Raw genomic sequence first — 26,964 nt, 5'->3', positions numbered from 1 at the left:
TCAGAGAAGATGAATAACAATGCTGTACTTTGATAAGGTCCCAATGTTTTCATCAGTTTGTCATTAGATTTGAACATGAGCTCCATCTGTCAAAATGATGTGGGAATCAATACACCAACCATGCTTCAAAAAGCATCATCACCCCATAGTTCTGCAACCTCAGCCCTTCCTTCCCCTCTCTGGTTCTTCCAAGTTATATTGAGCATTGTAGGGATTGCCAAACAGTCAGAGGTAATAGTTAAGCATTATCTCAGTTCCATTTCACCTGCTTGCAACCTTCTGCAGCCCACAGGTAACCAAACAGCAAGGGCAGGATGAAAGCACATCAGGAAAAGCAATGGGAGAAAAGATAATAAATGACCAATATCAGCTAGCACAGTCCTTTTACACACAAAGCCCACTCCTGAAAATGACTGAAGTTATCAAATGCAGGGAATTTCTACTATGCCTTTGGCTGTGCAGCTGCCAGCTCAGACCTGTGAGGAGTTGGAATGCCACCTCACAGGTCTGAAGGCCGATCCCTATATCCTTCCCATTTTGCACCACCTGATTTTAACACATGCACACCCAAATAAAGGAGGCAATTTTTTGCCCAGTGATGTTTGTAACACCAGGGTTTTCTAAGCAATCAATTGGATGGCATCATGGTAAAGACTTGAGACTTTTTCCATGTTACCTGAAGTTTCAGCTCGCATTATGGACATCGTGGAAAGGCAGTAACATCACAAAAAACACACACAGAGAACACCATAAACAAGCAACTTTTCTGCTGGTGGATGTCAGCACTAGCTCTGCCATTCTTTTCTAGGGCACCAAAGCAAGCTGTCCCTTTTACAGGTGCATCTGTGTTTCCCTTAAGTATAAGGATTTTTCAGCTCAAAACACTTCTAAAAGTCAGGCTCTTTATGGCTACACATCCAATTATAAAACCCTGTGAAAATTACAGGTAGTCTCTCATGTAAGCATGCAGGTGATTCATACTAGGAGCTGGAGAAGGCTTGTGTTTAAGATGAAAGACGTGTTTAAAATGACATTTCCTGGAGGATGTTAGTGGAACAACACACACCACAGCCTTTCTACACTGCAGCTCAAATGTAATGGTGATGCTTTGAATGTGATGGAGCCTTCTTATTTTAGCTTGAAAAAGCCAACAGAGGAGACAGTGTCAGCCTTTCTACTTAACTGGACCTCAAGTTTCAGTAAAAAAGTCAAAATATGAAACGTCCCAAATCTGAGAACCAATACGTGGCCATCAATAACTTGGTGCAAGAGAAAAGGATGACAGAATCATAAAATGCCTTGGACTGGAAGAGACCTGTAAAGGTCATCTAGTCCAATCCCCCTGCTGCAAGGGGAAATACCTTCCAATAGACTGTTGCTCAAAACCCCATTCAGCCTGACCTGGAAGACTTTCAGGTATCCACAGCTTCTCTGGGCAGTATGTTCCAGCACCTCACAACCCTCTAAATAAAGAATTTCTTCCTTAATCTCATCCAAATCTACCCTCTTTTAGTTTACAAAATTACCCCTTGTCCTACTGCAACAGGCCCTGCTGAAAGGTTTGTCCCCAGCTTTCTTGTAGGCCCCCTTTTGGTACTGGAAGGTGCTGTAAGGTCTCCCTGGAGCCTTCTCCATGCTGAACAACCTCAAGTTCCTCAGGCTGACCTCATAAGAGAGGCGTTCCATCCCTCTGATGATTTCCATGGCCTTCCTCCATGGCTCCACGGGTTGATGACCTTTCAGTCAGGGGGTCTCAGAGCTGGATACAGCACTCCAGGTGAGGCCTCATGAGGGTGGAGTAGAGGGGCAGAATTCCCTCCCCTGACCTACTGGCAATGCTGCTTTCGATACAACCCAAAATACACTTTGTTTCCTGGGCTGTTAACACACTGCCAGCTCATGCCCAGCTTTTCATCCACCAGCACCCTGAAATCCCTCTTGGCAGGGCTGTTCTCAATCAACCTGCATGGATACCAGGGGATGTCCCACTACAAATGCATGGACCTTCTACCTGACCTCATAGAACTTCATGAAGTACATGCATGCATGTGCCCACTTCTCAGGCTTGTCCAGCTCCCTCTGGATGGCATTCCATCCTTCAGGCTTGCCAGCTGCAGCACTCAGCTTGGTGTCATCTGCAAACTTGCTGAGGCTGTGCTCTATTCCACTGCCAATGCTGTTGATGAAGGCATTAAACAGCTCTGGTCCAAGTCCAGAACTCCAAGGGACATCCTTGTCACCAATTCACCACTGTCTGGATGCAACCATCCAAGCAATTCCTCATCCACAAAGAGCTCATCCATCCAATCCCTATCTCTCCAATTTAGAGGGAAGGATGTTGTGGGGTTCTGGGTCAAAGGCTTTAGAGAAGTCCAGACAGATGACTCACACAGCTCTTCCCTTCTTCACTGATGTGGTTTCTCCATCATTTTCATCCCACAGTGCGAGCATAGCAGCAATTTAATCATGAGTACATTACATTTTGCCCATCAAAAGCCACTCTGCAATTCTGTCTGGTTCCTTTCCTGCCTGGAGAAAGGCATGTAAGGAAAGCAAGGGTTCCCTGTCTCTGAAAGACATGCTTTTATTTTTTTGGCCATGTGCCAGCCCCAACTTTCTGTTAGTGTAAGGGAATATAGCCTTTGAGAGGCCACCTTCCTCCAGTAAACTACATAATCACCAACCTATGTGGAACAAGGCTTTCACACCTAACAGCATTACTTCAGCTTTTTCAGACACAATCACAGCAACTGACTGGGGAGGCAACAGAAAGAACTATTAAAATCAAGTTGCACATTCAGGTCATGCAAAATTAATATTTTATTCACAAACCTTTTAGCTTCCCACTATGCCCTCCACACAAGGAGAAAATGCACAGCTGGTATCGCCACCATAACTCTGGGGGTTTTGACAACAGAATGGCCTGTGCAGTGCCAGGCTGGCATAGATGTGACTCATCTTTGTCAGTGAGACTTCAATCTTATTGTGATTATGGAGATGTGGTGGGGTACTTCCCACAGTGTAATGTTGACACAAAGGGCTACACACTGTTTGGGAGAGACAGAGCAGGAAGGCACGGTGCTGGAGGTGCCCTCTCAGTGAGGCAGCACTTGGAATGTATTGAGCTCTGTCTCAGGGTGGATGATGAGCAAGTCAGGAGCTTATGGGTCAGGATAAAAGGGCAGATGAGTAAGGCTGACACTCTGGGTGTTTGCTCCAGGCTGCCTGACCAGGAGGACAAAGTGGGTGAGTCCTTCTACAGGCAATTGCAGCAGCCTCAAAGTCACATGGCAGGGGGGCTTTACCTACCCTGACATCTGCAAACAAGCCAGGAGGATCCTGGAAATCACCCCAGTCTTCAAAAGGAGCGAGAAGAAGGACACAGGAGACTACCAGCCAGGCAGCCTCACCTCAAACCCTGGAAAGGTGATGGAGTGCCTCACTCTGTAGGCCATCTCGACCCAAAAAAGAGACAAGAAGGTGATCAGGAGTAGTCAGCATGGGTTCACAAAAAGTAACTCATGCCTGATTGCCTTCTGTGCAGAAGCTACCTGGATGGATGCAGGGAGCACAGTGGATATTTTCTACCTTGACATCAGCAAGGTTTTTGACGTTGTCTCTCACTAAATCCTCATGGCAAACTCAATAAGTGTTCTGTTGGATGAGTGGACAGCAGAATGGATTCAGAACTGGCTAAGCGGCAGATCCCAGAAGGTTGTGGTCAGTGGTACACAGTCTGGTTGGAGGTCTGTCACATGGTGTCCCCCAGGGTTCTGTACTGGGCCCAGAGTTATTTAATTTGTCCATCAGTGGCTTGGATGAGGGAATAGAGTCCCTTCTCATCAAGTTCACTGCTGACACAAAGCTGAGAGGAGAGGTCGATACTTCAGGTTGTGCAGCCTTTCAGAGGGACCTGGACATGCTGGAGAGCTGGGCAGAGAAGAACCTCCTGAAATTCAACAAAGGCAAGTGCAGGGTCCTGCACAGAATAATCTGGGGACCCTGATGGACAACAAATTGTCCATGAGCCAACACTGTGTCCTTGTGGCCAAGAAGGCCAATGGTATCCTGGGATACATTAGGAAGAGCACTGCCAGCAGGTCAAGGGAGGTGATCCTGCCCCTCTGCTCAGCCCTGGTGAGGCCACATCTGGAGTGCTGTGTGCAGTTCTGGAGTCCACAGTACAAGAGACATGGAGCTTCTGGAGCAGGTCCAGCTGAGACCTCTTGGTAAAGAGTCTGGAGAATCTCTTTTATTCACAGCCTTAAGAAAGGCTGAGGAAGCTGGGCCTATTCAACCTCAAGAAGAAGCAACTATGAAATGACCTCATTAATCTGTATAAATATATGAAGGGAGGATGCCAAGAGGATGGAGCTAGGCTCTGCTCAGGGGTGCCAAACAACAGGAAAATAAGCCACCAGCAGAAACTGATGCACAGGAAGTTCCACCTAAACACAAGTAAAAACTGCTTTGCTGCATGTAAAGGGTGACCAAGCCCTGGGACAGACTGTCCAGAGATATTAAAGAACCACCTGGACACAATCCTGTGCCATGTGCTCTAGGATGACCCTGCTTGAGCAGGGAGGTTGGACCAGATGACCACTGTGGTCCTTTCCAACCCGACCCATTCTGCGATTCTGTGAAAGCTTATTTTTTACTGAGTTATGAGAAAGACAAAACATAGAGGAGCAAGGTCCATACCTGACCATAGTCTGTCCTGAATACAACAACTCCTTCTGCACAGGAATGAACAGTGCTGGGATAATGCTGGTTATTTTCTCGCAGCCAGACCCGAGACCCCTGCAATAAAAACAAAACAGAATTATAGATGACATAACAGAAAAACTGAAGAAATAACTCTACTCACTATTTTTCTCTGGAAATACTTCTCAAGCAATATGAGAGAAAGAGAAATCCAAATAAGCAAGTGAAAGAAAATAAAATAATCTCTTAGCAAGTATTTGTTGATTTCTGCTTGATCAGTAAACACAGGAGAACTACACTGAAGTGCCTTTTTTTTTCACAAGTTCCTAAATGCCGGCAGGAGCAGCTGGAGCCAATCCTCTGATTCTCTGAGTCATGTGCCTCATGCTAGCACATGTAAAATTACAGAACAGTGTTTGAATTTACACACAGTTTAGAAGACCCGCCCCAAAGCCAGCTGGCTCCCTACCTGTTTATTTTCAACCTCAGTCAGACACTCCCAGCACTTTTTTCACCTTTTTTCTAAACTACTTCCCTTTATATGGTTCTCCTCTCTTCGCTGCACAACAATGCAGAAGATTAAAAAAAGACCAACTAGCAGCAAGCAAGGTTGCAAAGAACTGATATTTGCTATGAAGGCATTGGAGACACTGTCAGTGAGACAAGCCAGCCTAATAGAGCAGGTAGAGCTTAATGTTCCATCTACCTGGCTGGTGGTGCAGATGCAGCATGAAGGAAACAGAAATAGCTAGCACTGAGAACAAGGGAGGAGGACCACAGCTGATGCTGCAGCAAAAGCCATCCCATGAGCAACAGCCACGCGAGTTGTCCTGCGTAGGAGAAGACTTTAGCTGGCATGAAAACACTCAGCAGCAGTGACCCATGGCCTGACTTCCAACCAAAACTACACTCCCATTCTCTTCAAACATCTGGCTCCATATCAGGGCAACAGTATTTTAGTGGCTTTCAGAGAACAGAGATTTTTTTCACCAGAACAGTCAAATATCCTCCTAAAGGAAAAGCAAAGGAGTGATAGGAAAGTGCTAGGATATACCCTGACAATCATAAGGTTTGGGTGTACAGTCATAGAAAAAAAACCAATTAAAATAATTTTGCATGCTAGAATCCAAAGGTTGTCCTTGCCTGAATTGTCACACAGAGAAACCAGTCATAAAGTCTGTTTAAGGTGGATGGGGTGCAGTCCTGATTAATAATCGAGACAAATACAGATTTTTATTCTGCTACCTATTTAGGATGAGTGGCTCATGAGCTTACCATGGACTTCAGCCACATTAGAAGTCACATATGCTTTTAGATAATGTTGAATAAATGTTATTCTTCTTTCTATGATGGGACAATAGCAGCACTGAGACAAAACAGTACTCATGGAGAATTTTACAACTCTCGCTGTTTGGTACCCCTAAATGGGAAGAGCTCACCTGGACACAGAAGATCAAGCAAAAGCATCCCTCTATTTTTTGCCCCTGCATCTTTTCACAAACTGCTTTCCATTTTCAAGGCTGCAAACACCTGTGGAGCATTTGCCCTTTTACTTCCAAAACCTCAAGTCAGATGGTTTCTAGGCATACAGCAATTCTGAAGCAGTTCACATGCAATGTTCATAAACTCAAAAGTGCAGGGTTAGGGCAGATGGAAGCGGAAAGGAGAGCACCAGCTCCTGAGGTGAGTGGGAGGAGCAGGAGACCAGGAAACAGTGGGGATACACCTCTCCAGAAGTGGTAAAAGCAATAGATAAGATTTGAACATTAAATTTAAAATCCAGTAACAGTAGATTGAACACTTCCACCCACTTTCCTGGGTCTACATCAGACTCTGGTCCTCAAAAATCCAAGGGCACTGCTCTGTTTTTATTCTTTTGAACACCACAAACATCCCCATGCTGACTGGTTCAAGGGTACCTCTCACCCTGCATTTCCCAGAGGAAGGAAGGCTGATGTGAGAGCTCTGTTCTTGGACTTCCTCTGCTACCTCTGCACCAGAGCCAGCAAACAGAAATGTCCTGTATCCCTCAGGTACAGACAGAGGAGCAATGATAAACTGAAGGCTGCATATTTGGTACTAAGCAATATCTACCACAACCACCATGTAGAGACCAGGCAGTTTTTTCACATTAATGCAGGTGCTGCCATCAGCTCACTGCCCCCAAGAGTGCCTGAGAGTGAAAACCTGAGGCTTGCAGCTGCCCTGTGGGGCTGGGTGATGCAGAGCCCACTTAATTCACCGTGGAATTGGTCTAAAATCCATAACCATGTGTGGAAACCCAGGGCACAGGGAATATTACTCTGTCTGCTCTGGGATGTCCTGACCCCCAGGGGAGCACTGACTTTGACCCTCATTCATGGAGAAAGTTTCCTAGACTTCAAGATAGAGTAGAATCCACAAAAGTGTGGAACAGATTATACAGAGTAGTGTAGGTGTATAACTTGGTGAGAAATTAGGTTTTGAGATTTTTAGTATGTTGTGGATGGAAGCAAGATGGAGGGCACAGGGTGTCGTCCTGGGTTTCTTCTTCCTGCTTCTTCTTCCTTTTTCTTCGTGGGTTTGGGTGGCATTTTGTAATTGGGCAGAGAAGTCCACATTGCAGGCTCTGTGGGACCAGTTATTAGGTTAAAAGGGGAAATAATCTAGGTGTCAGTTCTTAATTGGATAGTTTAGTCATAAAAGACCTTGTAAAAAGAGATTGTTAGCCATTTTGTGCCTTCTAATGAAATGCTGCCAAACTCACAGTAGTGAGACTGTTTAACTGATAAGAAATAAAAACACCTGAGTCTGAACATGAACTACCATCTCAAGTGCCTTAATCCAGACCCAAGTAAACCGACAAGCATGAGTGCACAGCAAGACTGATGATGTGATGATGCACCCATGCTACACCATGCCATACAGTGAAAGCAGGGTGAGCTGAGCTTTGCGTGGGATTCCTGCATGTCCTCGGCCACCTCACTTCATCTGTGCATCACAGAAGGCTGAAATTGACAGGGACAGAGAGGCGAGGCTCTAGCCCAGGGGCTCAGCAGGAGCTGGTAAGACTGGCTGTGAAAGCACTCAGTCACTCCCACAGTAGAAAGTTTCCTAATGTTCAGGGTGAGCCTCCTGTGTTTCAGTCTGTGCCCACTGCCTCTGAACCTCTGAGCATCACCAAGAAGAGCCTGGCTCCCTCCTCTTTTATCTTCCCTCCAGTGTATTTACATACACTGGTGAGATTCCCCCTGAGCCTTATCCTCCAGGCTTAAGAATTCTAGCTCTCTCAGCCTGTAGTTCTAGGAGAGAGACCCCTCATGACCTTTCTGGTCCTCTGTTAAACCCTATCCTTGTCCCTCCTGCAGTGGGGGGCACACAGCCAGACACAGCACTCCAGCTCACATCTCACCAGGGCTGGGAAGAGGGGTAGGATCACCTCCATCAACTTACAGGCAACACTACTAACATGTCCAACAGTAGTGCCTATAGAAACCTCATGAGATACTCCTGACTTAACACAGGACACCAGAAGAAAGAATCCTCAGCTCATTAAGCCATCCCAGTCAGACAATCACTGTTTCACATCTGAATGTTTCTTTGTTACCAGTGGGACTATTATGGCATAAAATGAGAGGACTACAAGGTTGTCTAGCTCTCAGAAAATTTTTATTTCACTGGTCTTTTTTGCCTTGACCTAATAACCCCACAGAAGCAAGGCACAGCAAAGCTTTCCCAGCAAGGCACAACAAAGCTTTCCACAGTAAACACAAATTGCAAGGGATTTAATGATGGTGGCTGCTGTCACCGTCCGGCTCTGGAGACCAGACAGCTTGAAGAGCAGATGCGTGTACTACTGTCACCCTAAGCAGCAAAGAGAATTTGGTCCCAGCCTACACACACCATCCCCTCCTCCCTCCCCAGAAATACTTTTGCCAGCCTGCTGCTGGGCACCAAAGGTCTGTCCTGGTCAGTCTCCACCGTCTCCTTCTACGTGAGCTCAGTGCACCTAAATGCACACATAAAGAGCAAAAAAACCTATCTGCCAAAATGCAGTCAAGTTCCTCAAGTGTTTCAGGACAACCAAACCCCTGTTATTCCACTGGTTTATTATTTGCCAGCATCTCAGAAGCTCAAGTAATGTGAAGTTTATGCTTTCAAGAGCAATGAAAAGCTTGTAAACATTAAGCCGCAACAAAATTTGCCAAAACCTCAGCATTCAAAATAGCCTCTCAGAACGAGGAGAATGTTTTCCATCTTGAAATTAAATAATTAATGCTGCAAAATATCTTTTCTGGCTGTGAAGGGAAAAAGAAGGGGCCTGCACAGAAGCCTTCACTTGGATGGGCTGGTGCTATAATAAGCTTTTTAAAGCAGGGACAGGGGTTGATTTAAACAAATGTACATTGTTAGGGGTCAATAGCTGCTATTCAAAGGAGGCAGGAACAATGCAGCTCACAAAGCCAGAGGCATCTGGAATGCAAATACAACATGTTCCCTGGCAAGGTAGCTCTACAATGGAGTGTCTGTCCATGGGCCTTCTCCTATAGGTGGGGCAAAACAAAAAGGCCTTGGCAAGAGATACCTTGCCAACTACACAAGCTACAGACATTGATCCAGCTGCCATCCCTCTGCAGTGCATTAGCCATGCACTGCTGACAAAATCTTCACCAGAGCTTAATTTATGGACAAGACTTGGCATACAGGACCCACCTGAGGAAGGAATCTTCTCAATGCACATGGTGGCTACATTGATCTCAACCTCCTTTTCAGGGATAAGCCTGGTGCCTTGGGTTACTCCAGAGCTCCCTCACAGCCAGCCTTCTGTGGTCACAGGGCATAGAAAGCCATGGAGCACCAACTACAGCCCAATGGTTTTTATTTCCATGAAGTAAGGTTGTAAAAATACTTGGAATAGTGCTTGCAGAAGAACAGCTGTATGCCATCATTTCCGTAGCAAATAAATTTCTCCTGACTGCAAAACTGAAAGGAAATAGCTTTGCAGATCTCACAGCTGCAAGACCACCTGGAGAAGTCCTGGGCCTTCTACCTCACAGATTTTGATGCTAAAAATGCAAACACTACCTCTTGTTTTTTTTGGAGATGACAAAAATCCATTCTTTTTTTACTTTCTGTTAGATATATATGCTGAAAATAACAAACTTAATAAAGAACTTTATCGCAGTTAAGTAAAATGGTGGAGCATTCATTGCAAAACTCTAATTAACAAGTTAGATTTTATATGCACCCATGCTGTATGCTGCATAAAATAACTGCACATTAATTACATTTTATATACACATATATTGTATATATGTCTACATATGAAAAAGCAGATACTGTATAACAACTGTGTTCTTAGTGCAAATTCACACCTTATAATGACTGAAATCTAGTCAATACATCAATGCAGTTGTTTCAAAACCATTAAAATTGCTTTAAATGAAGAGCTATGAATGTAGGTTATGCTGCATCTGCATTCAAAAAGCACGTCACTACTGAGGCTTGGCAAAGTGAAAGGAACAATAGTCAATATGTATTTAGAGAACTTTTTGTTTATGCACCTCAGTAGCTTGGCTCCAAATACAAAGTCTGAGACAGGAAGAGATGTTATTAACTGGGTCAAGCAGGACATAGCTTTTCAATGCAAAAGATAACTAAAACCACATTTATCTTCATTCCTTCTCTTTCCTAAGTCACAAACTGACGACAATTAGGGAGGGGCCACGAAAAGAAAGAAGTCATCAAGGAAAAGACCACAACTTTGCTGATTTTATATTAATAGTCAGTTATTGTGCCGAAAACTCACCCTTCCCTGTTGGCTTTGGCGACTGAAAACACTTAGATTTAGGTACCCAAAACCATATTAAGTGCCTGGCCAGACTACTCAATGGAAAGTTCACTGGAAGCTCAATATCTCTCACTGAATTCAGTTCACATACGAACCATTCAGCCTCTTGAGCAGAAAACCAGACCTGTTCTTCCATATCTAAGTCCAGGAAAACAAGCAGTAATGGCCATTTGTCTGATGTATTGCTCTTTAATTCAGAATGTTGGTCTAGATGCCCTCCTTTGCACTGCCCAGCTTCCCTGGTGCTGCTTTCCATCAACAAAAGGCTTCCAGAAGAGCTGGTCATCAGTGGTGGCTGAATGTGGGACCTACTATAAAGGTCTGTGGCTGCTACTGTCACACAATGTACAAATGGGAATTCAATGAATACTCCAGAAATTGCTGCACCAAGACAGTACCACAAACAGGCTACCCCTCTCTGCCAACAGTCAGAAGTCAGCAGTATTTATTCAGAGATGGTAGGGTGGAAAGGGATAGGCAGAGCTACAGAGAAGGATTAGCTGAACTCTGTACAGTGAGAGAAAGCACAACTTTATTTATTATTTGAAGTTTATTTGAAAATGCAATCTAAATTTCAGTTCCTTAAACTCATCTTCATGAACTGATTATCTACATAAATCAAGGCATATACTTAATCCAGCTTAATGGGGTAAAATTACTTTTCAAACCCTTACAGTAGTATTCACAATTTCCTCAGAAAACACTCAGGAGAGTAAAATACTAACACCTTCCTCTCAATAAATTGAGTTCTGTCTCTTACATAATACTATTTTCTTTCCTGTTTTAAAGCAGAACAAAGCCATGAAGATGTTTCCATGGGATAGAAGGCCAGCTCAGGGGAGTTAGTTTCCGGCAGAGCAAAATGCCCTTGAAAATGAGATATTTCTGTTGTCTGTCAATCCCCCACATCAGATCAAAGCACCAGCTCTCCTGCTCCTAAGGTCTGCACAACAGCTGCTGATTAACCTTCAACAGCCTCAATCTCCTCCTGTTTCAGTAACTGGAGACAGCACAGAGCTAGTGATGGTATACTACTTTAAAAACAAGAAACTGGATTAAAACATATATTATTACTGACTTGAAAGGGAACCAGAATAAATTTGTACCCTCCTCAGCCCTTTGAAGGCACCAGCACTTCTTACAAGACCACTGCTTCATATAATAAAGTATTTTCTACATAAATTCTAAAAAACGCAACAAATAACTGCACAAGAATTTTTATCTTTCAATTACGCCCAACACAAACGGCACACAGACATTACTCTCAACATATGCAGGTGGACAGGCATATTTCTCCTGATCTTCTGCTGTTGAGTGTGAAGACATCCATCACTAATAGACCTCACTCAAAAGCCAAAGACAACTCCATCAGAAAGCAATTGCACTTCTCTGCTAGAGCTTCTGAAGATGTGGTTGTCAGCTCTTGAGGACAACAGATTTCTGCATGGCTAGGAAGCAGCAACTTTATCATGCACTCAAAAGCAAACTCAGCAAGAAGACACCATCGAGTCTTTTTGGAAGAGTTACTGGTATTGGCACAGTCTGAGTTATGACTTTCACAAGAGATTCAGCAAACTTGCTTTGACAAGTTTTGCAAAATACTTTTTTTCACTTTGAAGACTGCCTAACCCATACCCCAGCATCATGGCTGCAAAACCACGACAGTGCAGGAATTTGGAAAGCCTACTGCCATAACTGATTGTGGTCAAGTTAGACAGGCTGCTAGCAGACAACAGCTTGTTCTCATGACTGCAAATGTAAGGTAAAGAAATAACAATTTCTGTGCAATCAAGACAATGGCATTACTGGTTAATTCTGAAATTAAAAGGCATTGCTCCAAGTACTACCTGGCAACTGACCACAAACAGAACTGCAAAAACAAAGCAGGGAAACACATACAGCAACTTTTCTCTATCTGCTCGATCTACAGTTTCAAGTCCCACTTTGCATCATCCTCATCGGGTATCACAGACTAGCCTGGCTTATGGCACTGCCTCCACCGCTCTCACCCCTCTACCTTTGCTTGGAATGAGAAGGCAAGATTTTGATCTGTTAAAACCCAGTAAGGAAGATAAGTAATCCAAAAAGAAAACACATGGGTGAGGAGAAAGAAGAGTAGACAGCTACTGATGACAGCAGCGAGATGTAGGGCGCACATGGGCAAAGGAGCTTAGGGCCACTGCACATCTTTCTCTCCAGGTCTACAGTGGGGCAGGGGGTAGCAATGGCCAGGCAAGTGACAGACATCCTGGTGTACTCATGGTCATCTTAAAAGCAGCATGTAATTCTCTCCCCTTATTTGAGTCCTTGAAGAAGAATATACAACACACTCAAAAATCCCCTTAAAATTTATCCTGAGAATCAAACAAGTCCTAACTCCACGTCCACAGAATTCAATATGAGCTGCAGTTCTGTCTTTGATGATGGCACGGTTCTGTCAAGCACTCATATTTTCCTCAGAAACTCATTTTCTAATTAATAGCAGTCACGACCACAAATGCGAAAACACACGAACAAAACAACAGCAACAAAAAAACCCTAACAACAAAGCCAAACACAAAAATTCCAACAGGTATTTTAAGGAATGAAGAATCAAGGAAGGACAGTGCACAAGAAAGCAGCAGGGAAGGAGAGACTCCATTAAGAATCGGTCACCAAAGCTTACAGCAATGCAGCCAGCAGCAGCAGTTGTCCCAGCACGACTGTCCAATTTCAATCACCACTAGATTCTGCTCGCATACTCTTTGCCACATCATCTAGCCAGCTCTTACACTGCTCTTCAGCTCAACCAGTGACTCAGGGAAAAGGAGCACAGCCTGCCAAAATGCCTGTAGCTCATCCACCATGCCTGTTTGGGCCTGGCAGTCTCCGGTCCAAAAGCTGCCAGCTTGGCAATGTTTTGCTTACGCTACATGACATGCTTATAAACACACATCAAGGGGGAGGATTTTTAAATCCACACATGTGAGAAATCATGCTAGCACTCTCCTCTCATTCCTTGCTTAAGCTGTTCCCTAGGGACTCAGGTTTCAAAGACCAACGAGGCAAAGCAATGGTAGAAATTTCTTCATTACCTTCTTTGCTGGAGCTCGGTCACACAGCTTTGCCCTTCTTCAGAACCTTGCTCTTAAAGACTCAAAAGTCATCTGCACAGGTGGCTAATGGTCTCTAAACCACTTTTCACAAGTTTTGCAAAACACCCAAGCAATTTTTTCACCTTCCTCTTGTCTCTCCTGTCTGGACACAAAGCAAAGCCAGGCAAACCAACTCACGAGCTCCAGCCACATGGCATGGGAGAGACCAACCATCCCGAACCAAGGTTTAGTTTGAGACTGAGCTTGAGAGATGTTTCTCACTGACTGTCTGTAAAGCCCAAGGAGACTCTTGTTTCCAAAATACGAACTTCTGCTTGCAACTGTACATGTTCAGTGTCATTTCAAAACATTTTGTTGAGGAGGAACATCTTAATTGAGTACTTCAAAGATAATTAAGTGGGAAAAGAAAAAACATTCAATTGAGCACATTTGTTCTGAAGAGAAGCACTTACCATTTATTTTCATGAGACACTAGACTTTTCATTAGGTTTATTAGTCAAGCATTGTTCATTTCTTAAGACTGATCCCTATGTACCTGGATACGGAAATTTTTGAAGATAATCCAGTATGAAACAACTACATAGTAGTGCTAGTTTTACTGTGGATGCTAATTATGCTACACAAGCATGGATATGCCTTGTCTAGAGGGGCAGTATAACGATTCAGCCTAATTTGGATTTGCAAAGCAGATGAAATTTCTGATCAATATACATCTTCTACCTTTGAACAGTCTTTGTCAGCTATCTGTTTTTATTCTGGAAGTATTAGTCAAAGCCTTCTTGCATCAAGAAGCATCACTGACACAAAGCCAGTGTTGCATCTAAAAGCAAGCAGGAGAAATTGCTTTTAGCGAGGTAAGGACTATTCCTGGTGTCTAGGAAGCTCAGCGTTGCCTTTTTCTTTTTTTTCGTTCGCGTGCCAAAGAAGTAGGCAATTACAGGAAATCATATCCTTATCAGGGTATCAAGTGGGATTCTGGTGTGAAAAATCTAATCCATATTAAACAGCAGACTGTGCAAGGTAACAAGCATACCTAGAAATGATTCCCAAGAATAATACTGCCTCTTTCAACTTTCAATTTACTGGCATCGAAGCACAAAAGGTTCCACTTTAGTTTTATATTCCATACCGTCAGTTTTCATGATCCTTTTACAGGTCTGAAAACATCAGAGGGATTTTTTTGTATTTTGTTTATGTCTCCCTGTAACTCAAAAATATCAGTTTACATTTCATGCATTGAAGTAGGGATGGGCAAGCAAGGAAAGCAGTTGCAGACTCAACTGTTGCAAAAAAACAGCTATAAGATCAGAACCATAAGACAAAAACAAACTGACCCACCCAGCCCACATTCTTTGTAAGTATTTTGGGTTATTTTCCCCCCTCTCTTCTTCCAAGCTCTGTATTTCCTTGAAATTAGAACTCAGGATTTTGTGGAGACACGGGTCGCACTTTGGTACCATAAGACTTAGCAAGACTTCATTCCCAGGCTTAGAAAGTAAGTGTGAAAAGGAGTGAGAAAAGAGAATAATGGACCACAGTTCTTTCATTCTTTTATTAATAGAAACACTGATTATTGAAAATAGGAGAATTATAAATGTCAGGTCATAAGTACTTTTGTTAAGTTGCATTGATCCCCTCACATTGAAATTACAATTGATGATTTAGTATGCTTCATTTCACTTGGCAGCTTTGCTTGCACAAAATGATCGCTACAGATCTCTCTCCTGCCACAGGGACACAAGTATTAGAGAGATGTACTTTACACTGAATTATTTTTTTACTTGGCTAGATCATGCTTCAGTTTCGGTGGTTTTGGGGGGTTTTTTGGGTGGGTTTTTTGTTTGTTTTTGTTTGTTTCTTTGGGGTTTTTTTGGTGCTTTTTTGTTTGTTTGCTTGGTTTGGATTTTTCTTTGTTTTCTGGTTTTTAAATCAAATTTTGGCAAGCAACATGGGGTTTGCCCTACAAACACCAGAACTCTTTGCTAACTTTGCCCACCTATGATGTCCTTCAGATGTCCATAGACCCTGTATATAGGTAAAACATCTATAGAATAAGAAGAAAGAGACGAAAAACAGTTGGCAACTTAGGATGTGCTGTTGCACCTGTACAGCAGCCTTTTCAACAAGCAGATGTCTTTCTGAAGCCCATCTGAGTGGTCTGACCCCTCACTGAGGAACAAATCCCAGCTACACTTTGACCACAAGCACTTGAGAGGTTTGGGCTGCTCCACTCCCAGAAGCCACAGTGACTCCCAGAGCAGCTCCCAGCAGCAGCCCCTGCTCCATCCTGTTTGTATGCTCTGCTAAAACTCAGGGCCAACATCCAGGATTTGGGACAAGCACCCCTTCACCGCACCAGCTCCGAGAGACGAGACACTTGGGCAGCCCAGCAGCCTGCCCCACACACCTGTGGTCCCTCAGGGTGGGCACAAGGCAGCACAGCACAGCTCAAAGGCAGGAATGGGAGCCCAGGGAAGCCTGCTGAAGGTTAAACACATCATGTCTACACCCAGCCAGAAAAAAGTGGATTTCTGGCCTGCAGCAAGTGGGGAGCAGCAGCACTGAGGCGCATTTGGGAAGCTTGGGCAGATGTTATCAGGCTTTCAGCATCATTCAGAATGGGTCCAGCATGGGTTATAAAACAACTTGAGGTGGTCGGGAATCAGTAGTACATTCCCAGGACCTAGTCATCCTTAAAAAATAAATTAAAAAAAATACTAAAAATCCAGTATGGATTTTTATCCAGGTGGCAAGTAGGATGGGAATTATACTCCTTCCATGTCTGAAGCCCAGCTGTGCTGCCTGGCTTCTAGAAGCAGGTTTGGAAAATGGGATGACACCTTTGCCACACCATGGGTGTCCCAGCAAATGGCAGTCAACACAGTGTCCTTCCATGCTCTCCCTCCTTGCCTTTTGCAATTTGGATGAATATTGAAAGAGCCGACACTGCCACTAAAGTCCAAGTTGGAAGGCTAATATTAGCAACTTCCCACACTAATTTGTACACTGCAAACCACAATAATCACTGAGCAACTCCAAACTGCCTGTGTGGAGATCACCTGATGAAAACACAACCAATTAAGCAGAAGGTAATGGCACACTTTATCATTAGAGGGCAGAGCACTGGCTCATTCCCATGCACCTGAGGCAGAAAGGCTGGCAAGCACACCGTGTGCTTATGGGGAGCTGGGGGATGCAGAGGGGCATTGTTGGGGGATGCAGAGGGGCATTGCTGGGGGATGCAGAGGGGCATTGCTGGGGGATGCAGAGGGGCATTGCTGGGCTGGCTGAGCACTGCCTGAGCTCAGCCTGGCTCCTCACACACAACACTGTGACCAGCCTCTCTGTGGGAAAGGTTCTGTAACTCAGAAGGACACCTGCACTTCTTATGGTGCGTAATATCTGATGCCTTTTGCCCTCTGACTTTCTGAAGCTCACTGCCTGGCATGCAGCAATGAATGCACATCTTAAAAAACAAAAGCAAGCAGGCAACAGTGCTTTAATTAAATCCCAGCAGTGTACAAAAGCATTCATAACACAATAGCTAATGGGTATTGTACTTCTACACAGGAAAGGAAAAGATTCTTTGCTGGAGAGTTATGGGAGCTTTAGTCAACAGAACAGAACTAAGCACCTAAGTAAAAGAGTAATCTGGGTAACACTGTTTAAATATATTTTCCTCTATTTTTAGAAGAGAAAGAGCGGTGGAAAAAAGAGTTGAAGGGTGACCCTCAGTTAGACTCCCAGCACGCCTGTGCAGAGACACACAAGTCTACACACATAGGAAAAAAAAAAAGTTTATTCCACCTGCCATTTATTTTAGAATTAATTCACATTTCCAGCATTTGAAAAAAAGGATACTAAGAGGACTGTCTGAAATCTCTCTGCATCTGTCTACAATCCTGCAGAGAGTCCTTTCTTCCACTTTCCTATGTAATCTTTTCTTTCATCCTACATACCCTGATCAATATTTTGGGATTCCTGGGAGGAAACACTCCCTGAGACTTTGGTGGGCACTTCTATTGCACCTGGAGCAGATAGGAGAACTGCTAGCTCTTCCCATTCCCTCCTTCTCCAATGATTACCTTCTCCTCCTCCTCAGGTCAGGAACTCAGAAAAGACTCCCAACAAATCTTAGAACTCAGCCATGAACAAAGATGTAAAACATATAAGATTTGATCACTGTTTTCTTTCAATGTTTTTCAATTTTCTCTTGAAATATGAAGACAATGTGTGAAACTGCAAAGGATAGAAGCCTATAACCTAAATAACTTGTTATTCACGTCAAAATTAATGGCTTTTTTATAAACAAGATCTAACCTACTAACCATAAAACAAACACAAAGGTGCCAGTAAACATGAATTTTTTTTTGATTATGAGTTACTTCTCAAACCTGTGATCATAACTTTTTAAAGAAAAATAAATTGCAACAGGCAGTTGCAAACACCTAATTCACTTTGCCAACACACAGGACAAGGGAAATTAGGTGGCAGTAGTGGAAGAGAAATTTAATGCCAGCCCAGTCTCCTTCCCAGTTGTTGCACAGTATGAGCAGCAGACTCACTCAGGGCTAATCTCTGCTTTCCCAAAGGACACATGACACCAAAGCAGGCTGCACGGTGGCCTTTCACACCACTGTAATGCAGGCAGAAGGTGAAACAGTATAAAAGAGAGTTTGGGATCCATATTGAAAGGAGATTTAGCAATAAAGTTTGTATAGAGAGTAAAGTTAGAAATACATGAAGTTCAGTTACAAGACAGCATTTCCTGCATGCACTTTGAACACTTTTGCATTTTATCAACTTTAAACTTCTTGGAAACAAGCTGATGCTTAGCAATGCTCCCCACTGCAGAGCCCGGTCACTGCTGATGAATACCAATGGTATGCAGCGGAGGCAAGGTAAAAAGGCAGCCTGGAACACTGCATTCATTATGTTCAGCCTCCCAAGGTCACAACCCTCTGAAAACCAATATCCTGCTTCTTTGCTTACTCCACTTCTCCCTGACCAGATACATTTCCTTGCAGTAATGCTACCCTCATTAGGGTATCTGTTTAGATTCTTCTGCACTTGTGCAACTAGAAAATGAAATGTCTACAGGGGAAGCCAGCAGAGTTATTATGACAAGCCATTATTGGTTTTACTGGCATTTTTTCTACATATTACATTAAAAAAAATTATTCCTTTGAAGTTCATTCACTACTGAACTATCAGAAGGGAACACCTTTAGTAGAAAACACAGAAACAGAGTATTTTATGTATTTTATATGAGCAAACCTTCTCTCCTCCTGTCACAGACACTTGCACGTCATACACTGGACAGAACACTGTAATTGCACATGTTGTTCCATCTCACATCTATGGATAAGCCCCCAAGGCAGCTCACAGGTTCCTTGGATGTGAAGTGACACACCCTTCCCCACGGCTTGCAGCACCTTTTCCAAAGAAGCTTAAAATCAGCATTCCACCTTTCACCAGAAAGGTGCGTCACATTTCCTCGTTTGCAGGCACACCTAGAGACTTGACACATCCCCATTCTGCATCCTTGTTTCCGTGACAAGGACAGACACCTACTGTATGACTCTGCTATTGTATTTTTTTATTTTTACTTCTTCAATGCATGTTTACAAGAGCTGGTAATTGTCAAAAGGAAAAATGACTACCTCAGCCTAGTACTTATAGCAGGAGTAGGAGAAGCAGAAACACAAAGAAGTTGCTTCTGTAATTATTTTTTTGCACACATGCGTGTTTTACTGTACAGCAGGTTGAAGATTTAATCCAAAACTAAACCACAAAGCAATTAGAAGACCTTAACCAAGCAGAAGTGATTTAAAGCATTACCCCCTGACAAAATAGGCATTTATCTCAGAGATAACCAGGGGTAAGGAAATACATCTGGGTTCAGACTCTCTTCTAGTTTACTGCATCCAGTGTGCAAAAGCATTTTTAAACCAGGGCTGAACAGCTACAAGCCTGTCAGCAGGCAAAGGACCTCCTCAGCCAAATAATTTTGACTGTGCACTGTAATCTCCCAGAGATCCACCATTCATCTATCAAGGTGGGAACCTCTTGCACCTAAGCCCTTCCAATTAGCCAAGGGGGTTAGCTCAAGCAAGCAGTGAAGCATTGCTGAAGCAGACAGGCGGAATTTTTTTCCTCCCCCATTTCTCCAGGATCAGGTCTGAAATAAGATCACACTCTTTACTAAGTGATGTGACCCACTTGGGTCAAGATGCCAAACTCAGCCAGGGAGGAGACCCCATTTCCTTCACACAAACACCTGCCAGCTGTGACTGACAGTCACGTTTTCCCCAGCCTGGAAGAGCCTGCAAGTGCCAGCTGTGGAAAGCTGTGCTTCCCCATATTAGAACAACTGATGCAAGACCAGAGGAAGGACTGGCAAGAACACAGCTGCCTTGAGACAGAGATATACCAGACAAAGAAAGGCCACGAGGATGCCTGGGGGTTATGCAGCAACTCTCCTACAAAGACAGAGAGTTGGGGTTGTTTAGGCTGAAGAGAAGGCCCCAGGGAGACCTTTTTATGGTCTTCCAGTACCTAAACTAGGCCTACAAGAAAGATGGAGGAAGACTTTTTGAAAGAGCACGTAGTGTAAGCACAAGGAAGAACGGCTCTAAACTGAGAGATGGCATGTTTACATTAAATATAAGGAAGAAACTCTTTCCTGTGAGGTTGCCCAGAGAACCTGTATATGCCTCCTCCTTCAAAGTGTTCAAAGTGCAGTCTGGATGGGACTTGGAGCAACCTGGTCTACGGGAAGGTGTCCCTGCCCATGCAGAGGAGGGTTGGAACTAAATGGTTTTTAAGGTCCATTCCAACCCAGACAATTCTGTGACTCTACCATATTCAAAACTGAAATTCAGCAGGTTTTTAGGCTGGTGAAAGTAATGAAATGACAGCAGAGATGTAGGGGGTGTGACACATTATTTGCATATGAAGCAGAAGTACCTTTGTGGTGAGCTCAGCATGGACAGGCAGGGGGATCCAGCTGCGAGCCAGAGCTAGCAAGACCACAGCCAAGAGCAAGCTTCTCCTTCCACTCTACACAGCTGGTCTTCAAGAAGTAGTCATAATCAGTACACACCATCCAACACCTCAGACTACCCACAAACTAACATAAAATCACAGAATCATTTAGGTTGGGAAAGATATCTCAGATAATTGATCATTGAAGCACATCCCTAAGTGTCATGTCTGCACATATTTCAAATACCTCCAGGTATGGCGATTCCATCACCTCCGTTGGCATCCTGATCCAAAGCTTGACAACACTTGGTGAAAAAAATTTTTGGTCATATCCAGTCTAGACCTTCCCTGGTGCAACTGGAGGCTGTATCCTCTGGTCCCATCATTCATTCCTTGTGAGAAGAGACCAACCCCAACTGGCTTCCACCTCATTACAGGTATTTGTAGAGAGACACTGCTTTTAGGCAACAGACAGACCACACACACAGATCATAGAGCAACTTTAAGTCTGACGAAAACATAATTTTCTCCTACAAGGTAACTGCTCCAATAGATTTACACATCCCTGCTCTGCATCTCCCAGCTTCCTCCCTCACCCTGCCACCCAAAAGCTATGCTGGAAGCTGTGAGTCAGCTCACTGCACAGAAGGTCCTCACAAGCAACCCTCGTTGACCCTAAAGCCCAGGGAACCATGACTTTTCTCTTCAGTTACCTCTGAAAGTGTGTCTGTTCAGTAGCATGAACCTTTACATGGAAATAAATTTTAATTTGCAATGAATTTCATCAACCAACTCCTCTGTACATTTTTGAATTAAGTCAACCAGCTAGTCTGTAAACGTCAGCCCAGACAATTCCATAAACACCTGCTTCCCACAGCGTGGTGCAGTTCCCCAGTCTGTGAGACCTGGGAGGGCTCTGCAAGCTTTCCATCACAAGGATGATGCTATAAATTATCTATAAAGAAGATGACTGCACAATAATTTCAAGTCAAATTGTCAGTGTGTCTAAATTAAAAAGCAAGTGCAGCACTCAAAATGCAGTATTACTGATTCTTCCCTGCCTGTAGAGGTGCTTATTCGTAAATTAAAAACAAAACAAAACAAAAAACCCCCAAACAAACAGAAGCCCTAAAAGCAGAAGTAATAACCCAAGCAAAACTCAAAGTAAACGGGCTTCATAGCAAGCCTGCAGAAGCTCAAACTGGGAATTTTCCATGACTACTTCACACAGTGCTATTAAAACAGATTTAATTGTACATGCTCATAATCAGATTTTTACGGCACAAAAGAATGCAAGTATAAAACAAATATAAATACCTTCCTCTGCCTATAACCAGCCAGTATCTTTTAATACTTTCATGCTAATAATAAAGTCACTCCTCATATTACTATGCTGTCAATAAAAAAAAAACAAACTAACCAGCTATTTGTTCTGTTTGGGTGGTGGTTTTTGACTTGTTTTGTTGGGATTTTTTAAGAACTCTTAAGTAAAATAAAATGACCTAAACACTACTGAAAAAAAACTTTCCCACAAATGCTGAAGCATGGAATTGTGCAAAGAGAAGCTTTTTTGTCTAATTAATGGATTAAGAAGAGGATTTGGGAAAGCCTCATTAGTCAGAGCACGTGCTTGACTTCAGCTGATATGAATGTGACACAAACACAAGCCCAGACCTCCTGTGGGGAAAGTGATCCAACATGGTCACCTGGAGGGGCACTCATCCCTACTGAATTACTCTCAGAAATGTCATTTCAAAAAAAGTGAATGTTTTCAAGCACGTTCCTAATTATTTGTATTGCTTTAGCCAAAATTGTATTTTTACTCTTCAAAAAACAAACACAACAGTCTGTAATCACTAATCTCAGTGGCAAAACAACTGAGAAGCATCTTGCTCGTGACTACCAAAAAGCCCAGCCTCACAAGACAGCTTTGCTGAAGCTGGTGGCTCTTCAACACTCCTGAACTCTAGCAAGTAAGAAACATGAAAAGCTGCTTAGGCTTTACTCCAAATAAATGTTGCGGTAGCAATGTGTTCCTACACTGCCAGCTCTGTATTAGCTTCCTCCAAGCTTTTCCTTGGCTGGTCAAAAAGACTTGGCCTTAAAAATAAGCAATTTTCTCTTCAAAGAAATCATAAATCATCATCTCAAAGTGGAGCAATAACTTTCTGCTTACCGCACATACTACCTCTAGCCCACGATGCAGCATATGAAATGCTTCATTCTGCAGGCAGCAACAGAGATTTCCTCACCTCTCAGGAAATTAATTTTGAGTCCTCAGAGCTCCACACCATTTTCCTGTGTGCAGTGGAAAATATTGCAAGCTGCAGGGACTGTGTGCCTGCTGCTCCTCCTCCAAGCAAGTCACCAAGCAGAACTGGGCCCCCTGCTTACCACAGGCAGCAGATTTGGCTTTATTTGCATGGGTGCAAACTCCAAGGGAGGGCAAGAGCCTTATTTATACACTGCACCTCTCCCCCCAGGGAAAGGGAAAAACATATTGGAAAGGGAAACACTGTAGTAACCGGACAACCATGACAAAAACAGAGTGAAGCTTTTGTTGAGGGTTGCAGCACATTGGCACGTGCAGCAATGCAGTTTAAATCATTCAAATCCCACGACAGCATTCACATGATGTCACTCTCCCCCCATTGCTCATGAGCCACTCTTCGTACGATTTCACTGTTGTTTCAAGTACCAACTTGTCTTTATTTTGAAGAAATTATTATAATTTCATCATAATTCTAGCTGCTTACTCATAAGACGAGCACAGCTTAATTCTGGCAGCATGTTTATCACTTAACATAGATCTTTTAAGAGAGTGCTGATACAACATTGTTTTGGTGACATTTTCAGCTCCCTTTCATCTCCAGAGAGACACGAGCATATTTGTTTATGCACAAATGTGACCTTCAGAACTTCTGTGTATATTTTCATATAAACACATGGTTTCATGACATTCTTTTCTTGTAGGAGTTAAATCCATACCTCATGCTCACATAAGCAAGATCCCATTTATACAGGAGAACTACAGAGTATAGGCCCATAGCTAGTATGAAGAGAGATACTTGCTCCATTTTCATTCCTCCAGATCACAATAAGAACCACCTCAAATATATCCAACTTCCAGAGGTAACACACAACTTCAGCCAATTTGCAAGAAGCTTGTTTGGGGTTTCTTAGTCTAATATGCCGTACAAGGCTTTCCCTCAGATAAAACTGTATCCATTTATTTTTCGTCTAAAAATGATTTATGGACACGTTTACAGAAATAAAGGATGTGAATCATTCAGTGGTTCTTCTCTTGCGAAAAAAGAAAAGCTTCCAGCAGAAATTTTCCCCAGCAAGTCAATTCTTGAATACTCAAGACCGAGCATGGGCTGGTGATGGATCACCAGGAGTGCACGCACATCCACACCCGCTGCTCCCAGGCAGCTGATGAGTAACACGGACCATGCTGTGCCACAGGTGTGGAGCACTGCTTGCCCTGTAAAACACAGTTACTGCTTTACACAATAACTTATATTGTCACATGAAACTTCTTCCTGCTCATCTGGGGGAAAGGGCAATGTCCAATTCCTCTTTAAGTCTATTTTCTTCACCATGTTTCCAGCTTGGGACTTTTTGTTCCTAACAGCAGCTCTCACGATACCATCTGGTGCCTGAAAGACAAAGGCTGAGGTGTAATTACCCTGATCCAGCCCTGAGGCAATTCTGCTGCACTGGCAGAGGTACGAAGTATATGGCACCCCCTCCTTTACTCTTCAACTTCATACACTGCTCTGCTTCCTTTCTGATAATCTAAAGGAAATATCATTGAACTTGACCTTCTGTGTGCCAGTATGGCAGCAGTTATTTGTAGTCTTTCAACGACAGTAGTCTCTTAAGGACAGTTTCCTAAAAACAAAAACAAAAAAAAAATCTCCTGTGGATCTTGTGGGTCAGATATAAATATCTTCCCTACAAAAGGCACCAGGGGTAAATGCTCTTCCCTCAATATATGCCATGCCCTGTATAGGTAAGGAGACAGCTTGGTGGCTTCATTAAAAGAAATTAAGTAGAAATAAAAAACTGACTTCTCTCTTTCCAAGGATATGTCTGCGATAAAAGCGGCTCTAGGGTGAATGTACAAATCAATGTAACAACGATCCTGAGATGGGTTAGAAAGCAATGGTGAGTTAGACAAGTCATCTGCTAACAAAGCCAGGTCTGTGTGAAGAGCGCAGAGACAGGATTGTGGCAGAGGCTTCCTGCCCTCATCCCCGACAGGATGGACACGGCTGCGGGGTCATGCTGGGCTGTGCCACCCACTGCTGCCCACCTGGGAGCTACAGCAGCAATGTAGAGGAGCCCTGCAGTGTGCATTGCAGTGAGGGTGACTGCAGACCTGCAGAAGCTGTGCTTGGACCATGGATGCCACCATATTGAAGTAGCATCACTGCTACTTCAATATAACTTGTACCAAGACCAGCAGTGGTTACCTCCTGGATTTCAATCACTTTTTTCTGGTTAAGTGGATTTTTGGGAGCTTCCCAAGTCCCAGTAGATGCAGTGCTCACAGTCATAGACTGGTTTATGTTGGAAGGGACGTTTAAAGATCATCTAGTCCAACCTTCCCTATCACAGTTAGGGACATCTTTCCCTAAATGTTCATTAATTCTCCCACAGCAAGCTTGGATTATGACATGTAAGAAGCCAAGTTACTTGCTCTCAGCTAGAAATGAGAAATTAAAGGTATTTCAGAAAATGCTTAAAGACATTATGACTCTGCTCTTACTCAGATGGAAATGTGTCCCATATTCATCCTGGGATTACCATGTCTTTACTTATTTTAAGTAGAGCAACATCAGGAGCAAAATTTCCATGGAAAGAATTACACAGCCCGGGTACTATGTCAAGGCACCAAATTTTAGAAACTCAAGCATCAACACTAACTCCCATTGCTTGTTTTGGGTTCATTATCTTTAGACATGATCACATAGCTTAGCTATAGATCACCAAAACCCTAAAACTCTCCTGTGCCTTTAAACCTACCCCCCTCCACAATGCTTTGCTTACCCAGCAACTTCCCGCTCCTGCCCAGTCAGAAACCACTACTGCAACCACTTGTTTGGGAACTGCCAACATCTGCTGGTAGGAGAAGCAAAACTCACAGGCTGGGAACAGTCTGCTCACCTGCATCCCCCATGGATCAGGAGAGACCTTTACAACAGCCCCCCAGCCTTGGAAGAGCTGCTGGGCAAAATGCACACAGGGAACTGGGAGCTACAATGAGTAGGACATTCAGTGTCCTAATAAAGCACTCAGGAAAAGCCCAAGAGCACTGCACCTTTATTTTTACTTTCCAGAGAAGCCCAACCAATGTAACATGCCCACAAATACACTTGGCTTTAAAGGGGAAAGAGGACATGTCACTGCTCGGTCAGCCAACACCAAGGCAGAAGAAATCTAGCTTGAAGAACGTTCTAGTTCTGCACCACTAAGTCAAAGGGAGGTTAATTATTACTCACCTATTCAGGCAAGCCCCAAAATCCTTCACTTAATTGGGCGAAAACACAGCTAAGCATGGAAGGGAGCTGCTTCTTAAACAAAGACTTCTAAACTAGAAGTGTAATTTGTGGGTTTAGCTCTGTACACAGTGCAGTAAAGACACAGAAAGACCCAGACTGCACTCGGTGCCCTTCTGAACAAGGTTAATCCCAACACTTGGAGCCTAGGAAAACCAGCCATCTGTCTGAAGTGGTTCCCAAACTCAGCAGGGAGCCCCTGGAGTCTTCCAGACTCCGCCAGGGTCCCCAGGGCAGTCTCGGTGCACTGCTGCTCCAGGCTGGTTTGTTGCACCCTCCTCACTTCCATGGCTGCTGTCCCCAAGGAACAAAATCAGTCTGCTCCTTCATGAGGTTGCAAATCATGTTTTATTTTACAGAAGAGCAGGCCAATTGACCCATGGGTGCACATCAGCTATGCCCTACACCATTTCCATTTTGCTCACACGGCCACAGGTACAGGTTTAAAATAAAATTCAGAGTTTTATCAGGAGTGTAAATGTACTGACAGAATAGACACTGCCCTGCAGGGAACACAACTTACTAGAAGTGAAATGATTCATAAACTCGTGTATTTATTTCAGACTGGGGCCAAGCAGCTTTCATCACTTATCCAAGTATGCTTGAAAACCTTCCTTTGAGCAAAAAACAGCACAAGTGGAGCTATTTTTAAAGCCATCTAAAAAACAGCAGGGCATGACATACCTTACTTTTTACCACATGGTAAAGATGAAAAACTGGAACAACCTCTCTCTTTTATCCATCTGAGGGCCTAAATGAGTAACTTTATTTATAGCCACTA

The 26,964-nt window shown here is 43.5% G+C and overlaps 1 protein-coding gene across 1 annotated transcript in view; it reads right to left on the bottom strand.

The window, feature by feature from the left end:
• The window catches only part of MYO10 (myosin X), a 163,729-nt gene that overhangs the window by 123,608 nt on the left and 13,157 nt on the right, over positions 1 to 26,964 (bottom strand). The window contains exon 2 of the mRNA XM_063162542.1: positions 4,702 to 4,800. Within this exon, the coding sequence (XP_063018612.1) occupies positions 4,702 to 4,800 (99 nt within the window). The remainder of the gene's footprint in view (positions 1 to 4,701; positions 4,801 to 26,964) is intronic.

The sequence above is a fragment of the Melospiza melodia genome, chromosome 1 (assembly GCF_035770615.1).
Source record: "Melospiza melodia melodia isolate bMelMel2 chromosome 1, bMelMel2.pri, whole genome shotgun sequence".
Taxonomy (NCBI): domain Eukaryota; kingdom Metazoa; phylum Chordata; class Aves; order Passeriformes; family Passerellidae; genus Melospiza; species Melospiza melodia.
This window is presented reverse-complemented; position numbering and strand designations above follow the sequence as displayed.